General features: G+C 33.3%; 1 protein-coding gene across 2 annotated transcripts in view; it reads right to left on the bottom strand.

The window, feature by feature from the left end:
• begain (brain enriched guanylate kinase associated) overlaps positions 1 to 9,232 on the bottom strand; it is a 65,014-nt gene that overhangs the window by 26,300 nt on the left and 29,482 nt on the right. For both annotated transcript variants that reach the window (XM_015379994.1, XM_015379995.1), the window contains 2 exons: positions 8,379 to 8,540; positions 3,236 to 3,302 (listed from right to left, as the gene is read on the bottom strand). In XM_015379994.1, the coding sequence (XP_015235480.1) occupies positions 3,236 to 3,302; positions 8,379 to 8,540 (229 nt within the window). The remainder of the gene's footprint in view (positions 1 to 3,235; positions 3,303 to 8,378; positions 8,541 to 9,232) is intronic.

Raw genomic sequence — 9,232 nt, 5'->3', positions numbered from 1 at the left:
AGAAAAATGTGATCAAAATAATTGTACAATTGCTAAACTCAGTAAGAAGGAAATGCCTCTTCCTTCATTTGTCTCTTGTCAGTCAATTATGGAAATGGATGGTGATGCTTTACTCTTTTATTAGAAAGTTTCAGGGTTCTGCTCTTTGTTTAGAATTATTTTTAGTTTCTTTGTAATTTTGTGTCTTTGTAGTTGTTTTCTGGCAGGGTTGTGTTTTTGTGTTACTCTCTGTCAGTTTCCTTTCCCCTTGGCTCCCTTCTAGTTACTTCTATCCACACCTGCTCCATATTAGCTCATTAGCCCATTCTTTGTTCTGTTCCCCATATATACACCGCCTCTGCAGTTCCTCCTTGCTGGTTTCCTGTTGCTTTGTTGTTACTTGGCTCCCTGTGTGTATCTCTCCCTGGCTAATCTCCTGGCTTTTTGCTTTTCTGTAAGTTGCCTCTGGAACTTTCCATTAAATCTGCAGTCATCTCTGCAAACTCAGTATGCATTTGGGTCCTCAAAATCCTCCAAACCTTGGTACTTTGATTACTATTTGTGGGGAAACAAGGCTGTCTTAACCTCTCATGACAGGATTTTCCTTATGCTCTTTGGATGATATGTTCTTAAACATTTAATGTAACACAACTGATTGTTCACTGAGATGGAAAAATATTCTAATCATATTGATAAATAAATTATGTAATTCATTAACAAAGAATCTTTTAAAAATAATTGTAGTTTTATAATTCAACTGAGTGCTTAAATCTGTTATAGGCTTGTCTACCTTAACTCTCAGAAGAAGCACTACTGCTGCTGTAGCTCTCACAGATCCTAACAACGTTGCACAGCAGCTAAGACCAATTACTCTAGACATTGATTTCAGAAACCCGCCTTTGATGGTGTAATTGCAGTGAGAGAGATGAGCGTGTTTCTGCTGGTGAACAGGTGAGCTGTGATAGATTGTAGTGAGTTTTTAATTTCTCAGACGCAGTTCAGAACAGAGAGAGCAGTTGTTACTATTGCTCACATTATCCCCAGCAGATAATCCTTTATTGTTAGGGTATATCATTTATTACAATGAGCGTCTGCCATTTGGAAACCATGGTTGGCATTTTAAGCTTTTCAAAAGAACATTTGCAGATGAAACCATCTAATAGGGGGATGGATCTGTGTTTGGGCACAATAGTTTGGCTTATTGGACCAGACAAGTACAATAGACTTTTTTTAAATCTGCACTGCACACGTTTTCAAAAAATAAGGTGAAGACTGGGATTTTTGTTTGAAATTTACACTTTTAATGCAAAGTGTAGATGACTAGTACTTGCATTTTTCTGAAACACTCTCTTATTTCAGTTCAAGTTGTGGAAAATGTAACACAAAAAGATAAAGAAGATAACAGCCAGTTACATTCGGTAACAAAGTTGAAGTGTTGAACATATTTGGGTTTATATAATATTTACTTAAATAAAAATAAAACAAATATTTAAGGCTGTGCTCTTAAAATTCTTTTATTTTTTTCATTTATAATGATGTTGTGAATAGCTCAGAAGTTGGCATGTTATTTTTGGATGTAAATTAAATTTTATTTTTTTTTTTAAAGTTCCAATGTCATTGTTTCATTTAAGTATAATGTATTGCATCCAAAGAGTTCATGGTTGCATTTAATTTGTTAATTCATTGTATAAACAATATGAAATTGCAGAACAATGAGTTGATTAGACAAAAAAGAAAAGATGTCAAAAAACAAAAAAAGAATTTATGACATGCTGCGACTGTTGCAACCATCAAATAGATGCAGTTGTTTGCAACAGAACAATTATTATACAAAAAGCTGTGCCATGTAATCATATTTAAATGATATTAGTTATTGGGAAACAGATTAAAGTTTAATATAAGAAATGGTTGGTGTGGGTCAAGTTGTCTCAGAGTAATTAGCAGAAAAGAAAACATTTTTGCAACCATCAGTACTCTTCCCAAGTGCTTTAAATGGCTTCAGGAAAGACTAGTGTTTGGTTGGATCACAGAGAAGCATTAGTAGTTCAAATAACTTCTTATTACCAAGGTATGTAGAAGGAAATTTCTGAGTGCTCAACAAATCAATCCTCTGAGCAGGTAGGCTACAGATGCAGAGCACCACACCAAAAACAGTTGAGTCATTCTACCGTTAAAGCACGCTGGGAAATCTTTGAGGAATGTTTCTGGCAAGATATTCAAACTATGAAATTAAAAATTAAGGAATTCCCGAAGCATAAAAAAGTTCAGCATGGAACAATCAAATTGTGCCTAGTTAGAAGTTTACATTTATAATGTGCATCTGTCTATTTTCAGCCATGACTTGTGGTTTACAGACAAAATGCAGGGATGTAGCTGCTAGTGAACTTATGAGTGCAATATTGTAAAACAAAAAGAAAAGAGTTGTTGCCAAGGCAACCCTAAGCAGAGGGCAAAAAATATCAACTAACATAAATGGTTTTGTGGTAACCGCACAATTTAATGTTATCAGCTGTGTAATTTCAACCCAAACTGGAATCATTAGGATCCAAAGTAGCACACATGATCTGCTTTTATGTGGGTTTTCTTTCATAAATCTTCTATTAGAGCCTTTGTGATGTTCTGAGGTTTCTTAACTTCTTTCTCATGTCAGTACAAACAGGCAACATGGTCATGAAAGGTAAAATTTAAGAGCCTGAAAAAAGCTGCCTGTGGAAAACTGCATTAAAATAATTAGATTTTCTTCATATATAACAAAACAAGACTGCAGTATACAAGTACTACCATTAAGGTCCTTATGAATGAAACCTAATAAACAAACATGTTGGTAGATTTCTGATGTAATAGTGTTTGCTAAAGGTTTACACTATATCCAAATTAGATATAATTGAAAAAAGATTATATACTTTTAGTGCTTCATATCAAAGTGATGAATGCAATTAAAGAAGAGTTACAGTTCAGATATGAAATTATGTAAAAAGTGAGAATGAACACTTAACATTAAAAATTCATTACAAAAATGACAAAAGAAAAATGCAATACCATGCTGGTTTTATCTACAAAAGTATTAAGCTAGACAAGAGCTGATTATAATCTTAACCAAAAAGTTTGGATTATACCTTAATCTTATGCCAAGGATGCTTTTTAATATTAAACAAGGTCAAATCTAAGGAGTTGTGCTGTGGAAGTTCGTTGCATTATGAAATTAAAATGGCTATTTTAGTATTGTGAGGATAAAGTAAGGAGCAGTTTCTCCTACCGTCCTGCATATCTTGTCTTCTAGGTCTTGGTTGATCCTCTGAAGAGCTGAGTAACCACTTTGAATCCTAACGGAGAAGAAAAAATTGAAATCATAAAGAAAAATACAAAGTAAAACATATAGACAGAACTTTTCTCTCTTAAATTTTGGAAAATATTTATCCTTTTTTTTTTTTTATTTATAGATAGCAATAATAATAATTATGCCGAATGTTTTAAGTAGGAATTTTCAATCTCCTTTTTTTTTTTTTATCAGATTACTTTCTATGTTATGGTGCAGAAGCATTTTTATTCTGTTCCCATAGAACTTCCCCAATTAATTTGAATGGGAATCACTGGATATTTGTGGTTACATTTACTGTGAAATGTTTCCAAAAGCATATAAAAGTGGATTATAAAAGAAAGGTTTAAAACACTTTCCTTTTGAAGAAGACTTTTCAGTGAAAATCATGCTCAAAAGAGTTTAATTAGTTAACCTCCATCTACTGGCTGGCCAGGTTTGAACCTGTCTTAATTTGGGGATGAAGGCGGAATAAAATAAATTCAAATGTTGCATTTTGGACACCATATGCCAACATTTCATAAGTCAGTTCAATTCATAGTGGGTCGACTTTTTAAAAGGGTTAACATAAAGCATCTTTGCTGCATTGGCTTCGGACTTCCTGCTAGCTTTGCATTTCTACCTCTCTATTATGCTTCTAACAGCTTATTTGTTTTTTTCTAGCTTTCCCTGAAACAAAATTTTGATAACATTGATTCGTCTTCCCCACCAAAGATTGTGCAACTTGGTATGTAGGTTGAAAACAGAAAACAGCTTGGGGACTGACCTTCAAAGATACAAAAAAGATGCGTTACATTGCATATGTAATTTATTTTTCCACTCGCAATAAGTGGGTATGTTTTGGGTGATCTACAAAGATTGCTGGGGAAATTTTACAACTTTAAAAGCTGTGCGATGGTTCTACAAGGAGTTTGAGAGTGACTGAAAGAAAGATGAGGTTCTAAGTCAATTATATGGAATTAATATTTGCAATAACTATTTACATAAAAACAGCAATTATTTGTTTTATTTACATTGCAATTTATGGGGTGCTGTTTGTAAAGATAAGCAGTCAAACATTAGGAGTACTATTTATGGTTATTTAGTGTTTTTTAAGAGAAAAATAAGGGTGTTTTTTTAAAGTCATTTTTTCACTATGTCATTCATTCTATTATAAAAATCTTACTTTGTTAAATAAATAAATCTTTAGTTTGGTGCCAAATATATTTTTTTAACAAACTAAATATTTAATTTGCAAATTAAATATTTAGTTTGCAAACTAAATATTTTGTTAAATTAAATAAATATTTAGCTCCAAACTAAATATTTTGTTTTCAAATAAAATATTTCGTTTTTTAAATAAACATTTAGCTCCAAATGAAATATTTTTAGTTTGTAAACAAATATTTATCTCCAAACTAAATATTAAATTTGTTAATCAAGAATTAGTTTACAAACAAAATATTTAGTTTTTTTAAATAAATATTTAGCTCCAAAATAATTATTTGGTTTGCCAATCAAATATTTAGGTTTTTTAAATAAATATTTAGTTTGCAAACTAAATATTTAGTTTGCAAACTAAATATTTAGTTTTTAAAATAAATATTTAGCTCCAAGCTAAATATTTAGTTTGCAAATTAAATATTTGTTAAATAAATATTTATCTCCAAACTAAATATTTATTTGACGAAGTACAGTTTTTATAAATGAATGAATGATATAGTGCAAAAATGACTTGGAATAAAATAACCCCCTTCTTTTTCTCTTAAAACATGCTGAATAACCCTAAATGTTGCTCCTAATGTTTGACTAGTTAACTTTACAAACGGCCCCCAATAGCAATTCATATAAGTAACCACATATTAGAGTGCTATGAGCAGAAGTAAAATATAGAATTATAAACAAAGTTGATGTTAAATATAAAAAAGTAAGACATGAGAAAGTTTTCTCTATCTGTTCTCTTTTATGGCAACAATGACTGCTGACATTATTGCATGTGAGTTTTCCCCTTCAAAGGTGCCAAAAAGGATGGAAAAAACGGCAACTGAGTTGAATTTTATGTTTGAAAAACATAAAACCACTTTGCGCTTCTCTGAAGATCTGTTCTGCATTAACAAATACTATAAGTTTGCACCTGGTTTATGATTCCAAAAATCTTAAAAGAAGATTTATTACAACGTAAACTTAGTTGTAGAAACTATAGATCTTTGAAAAGACTTTACATTAAACAAAGATCATTAGGGTCAACCCCTCAGCATCCTCAGACTGGAATGATGCAGCAGAGCATGGTAAATCAGGGGCTTCTACACATCAGCTGCTATGCTGACCACTACAGCAGATTCTCCCTGCCCCCAGCCTTAAGCATTTACAACAACTATTCAGAGAATGAATACCAAAAACATTAAATTTAACTCTAAGATTACTAAATGGTTTTTGAACTGAAGTAAATAGACTCTTAACATGATTGATGACAGCTAAATAAGGTCTGACTTTCATTTTCCTGTCTTTTAATTATTTCTCTGATGTTTTGTCGACCCCTCCTCCCCCCTTCTCTCTCTTTGGATTGCTTTTATTATTCCTGGTAAAATTCCATGAATCAGTAGCTACGATCGAACAGTTTGGTTTATCACTTCTCCTGCTTATTTAGTACGCATACTAATATTAACGTCAAATTATGAGTGTGTTTTATACACTAGTGTTTATGGTTCCATTAACTGGACCGATGTGGAGAGTGTTGAGTACTTAGCAAGACAAACAAGCCATAAAACTTTGGCACGAAAGAGATGAGAGAAGCAGAATAAAGAGTATAATTGGGCAGTACTTAGTGGCAATGGAGGGGAAATAAAACTTGTCATCTTTAGAGGCAATGCTCGGGGCTGCTTTTCTGAAGATCTTGCAGCCCTTAATTTAGAAGAAAGATGGTGCACAGAGATCAGCTAATCACAACAGTGTGGATGTTTGATATCCAACTGTAAAAATAAATAATGGAATTAATTTCTATTTTATTTTCTCTACATTCTCCCAAAGGAAAGTATGATGTTATCACATTTATTTCTATAATGGCTGCAGAAAATAAACTCTGGGTCTCTACCATGTTTTTGTTGTTGTTGTTGCTTACTTATAATCTCGCAGCTATGAAGTTATTACCAAGCTGTTAAATAACCTCAAAGCTTAAAGGTCAAGCATAATTTCACAAGGGTTAAACTATTACCAAGTGGAGTAAAGCCTTTAAAATAAACACGTCGATGGAAATATCTCTTGATTTAGATCATGTCTCACCTTTTAATCCATTTTAGCTCCAGGGATATTGTTTAAAGGTTAACCATGTCAGACCTATGCATTTTTAACTTCCTGTTTATACTGGTGCAGCATGTGTAGTGCACATGGATTTTTAAGACTTCACTTTATTTCTTATTGAGCAGCTTTCAAATTTTGTGAGATTTTTTTAGATCTAGCCAAAACAATCTATTTTTTTTTACAGCAGGTGATGACTTGCAGCGTCCAAAATATGAATCATTTTATGCCATCAACAGATTTTGTGATACGAAATAAGTGGATAGGTTCTTAATATGTTTTAATATGGTTTAATTTTGAAGAGCCCCAGCAATAACAGAAGAAATCTTCATATCACTGCAGAACCTCATGTGACTTAATGTAAACAATAAAAAGATATTCTTAATTTTGCTGATTAACACTTCGCATAGATTTTTTTTCATAATCATTAACTGAAGTGTTCATTTTGGTGCCAATTAACTCTAAGTAAAGGTCACAAACTAATTGAGCTGATTTTGTAGAGTTTCCACTGAGTTAGTTAATATTAACATTAAAATAATATAATGTAGCTTAGTAATGATACAACGTATCCTACGAGTGTTATACTCTCTTCTAAGCTTTATTTGATCACAGTTTTGCTTGCATTCTTTTGTGTGTGACTTATTTTATCTGTGATTAAAATAAATATTCATTTAAACTTTTCAGAACAAACAAACATTGTTCTGTTTAACGAGATACTAATCAGGTGAACTTCTTTCAGTGTGTTGCTGAGTTGTCTACCAATCAGAAGAACTGATTGTCCTCTCGTTAAATGCCGATGATGTGACGCCACCTTGGGCGCGATACTTAACCCTAAGTTACCGAACATTTTATGTCTGTGTGTAAGTCTAATGGGATAAATGGATAAATGTGACGAATGGAAAGTGGCTAAAAAATATATTACATTTATTTACTGATTTAGTCTATTTATTTATGAATAAAAACCAACAGCAATGTAAAAGAAAGCTTAAAAGCTCTTAATATGCAACGAAGGTGTTTTATGCTAACTTGTATAAGTGTATGAAGTCTTTATAATATTAACGGTAAACCATTTATATTGTGCATTTTAAATAAGAGAAATTAATTATTTTCTGCCTGCAAAAACACAGTGCTTTGAGTTATTTGTTAGTAAGTAGTTGCTTATTCTACAGGACCTTACATTAAAAAAGTATTATTTTGAATTAAGGAGGTATTTAAGGAGTTCATACAATAAAATAAAATCTTTGTTCTACTCAAAGATGTAATGATTTAATTAAATCAGGGAAACTTACAGCAACATTAACATAAAAAAAAGGAATTGGGGGTTTTCATTGACACTAGGTCAGAATCTTCTAATTAAAAAAAAAAGGCTTTAAACGTCCCTCTTTCACAATAACTGACTGATTAACTAAATGGATTTTATATTTGACTCTTATATTCTATGTATCCTGCTTATCCCACTTATCAAGGACCGGGTTATGGGCACAGCAGTCTCAGCCCAGATGCCCCAACGTCCCTCTTCTCAGATAGCCCATCCAGCTTCTCTGAGGAAAGTCCCAAACCTTCCCCGATAAGCCAAGAGACACAGCACTGCAATCGCACTGACCCGTATGTCAGTTTTTCAAAATTTTAGTCTACCTGTTGAAGCAAATTAACTTCTTCCTGATATTCTAATTATTTATTGGAATATGGGTGATAAAGCAGCTTGCTGTTTGTGTTAGCAACCTGATTTTTTGACATAAGCCTTTCCTGTGCAATATATTTCTACCTATCATGGTGAACTATCCAATGATTCCTGCAGATGGACACACACCTGCGCAGCTTCTCTGTAAATTTCTCCAGCTCCTCCTGGGCCCGCCGCAGCTCTGTTTCCAGGTACTGCCGAGTGGAGTCGAATTCTGTTTCTACCATCTCTAGTTTGTGGGTGGTGTACGACAGACGCTTACGGAGGTCATCCTTGTGGTCGTGGAAAGAGCTGAAGAGATGTTAGTGAGGGTTTAGAGAACACTATCATAGTAACATCACTGAAAACATAAAATCAGACATGCAGTAAAAGCAGAGTGAAAAGAAAAGTGTTAATCTCTGCAGGGAATGAGGTAAAAATGAAGAGTAACTCAGTTTGGACAGAGACCGGGTCCAAGCCAGGAGGGAGATGAGGAGGAGGAGATGGATGATGGAAGAATACTAAAAATGTTCCATTCAGAATGAGGGAGGATTGCCAGGACAAACATCTCCCAATCTCCCATTGGTGCAGTGCTGAATTTCATTACACTTCGCCCTAATCCGATCTCTGAATGAAAAGAAGACCATATTTTCGCCACAGACACAGACCAGAGGAGGGTCTAAAAGTAAAGATCTTTTTGTGTTTGTAATTTTTTCAAGCCGATGAAAAACGAAGGTAGAGCACAGAAAAAGCTCAGACAGAATAAGGTTGTTAGCACATCAGCTACCAGACTGAAAAGAATCTGTATTTCTGATTCAGATTCCTAAATTAACAATCAAAATCAATGGCAGGTGGTCTAGTGCTACATAGCGTTTTACATTCAGATGGAGTTATGGTTATTTTCCTCAGAACCAGAGATGGCAAAAGTACTCACTTTCCGTACTTGAGTAAAAGTACAGATACTTGTGTTAAAAAATACTCTGGTAAAAGTGGAATTACTGATT

Source organism: Cyprinodon variegatus, unplaced genomic scaffold (genome assembly GCF_000732505.1).
Source record: "Cyprinodon variegatus isolate N-32 unplaced genomic scaffold, C_variegatus-1.0 Scaffold205, whole genome shotgun sequence".
Classification (NCBI taxonomy): Eukaryota; Metazoa; Chordata; class Actinopteri; order Cyprinodontiformes; family Cyprinodontidae; genus Cyprinodon; species Cyprinodon variegatus.
The sequence above is the reverse complement of the archived record's forward strand: the minus strand, read 5'-3'. Positions and strand labels throughout refer to the sequence as shown.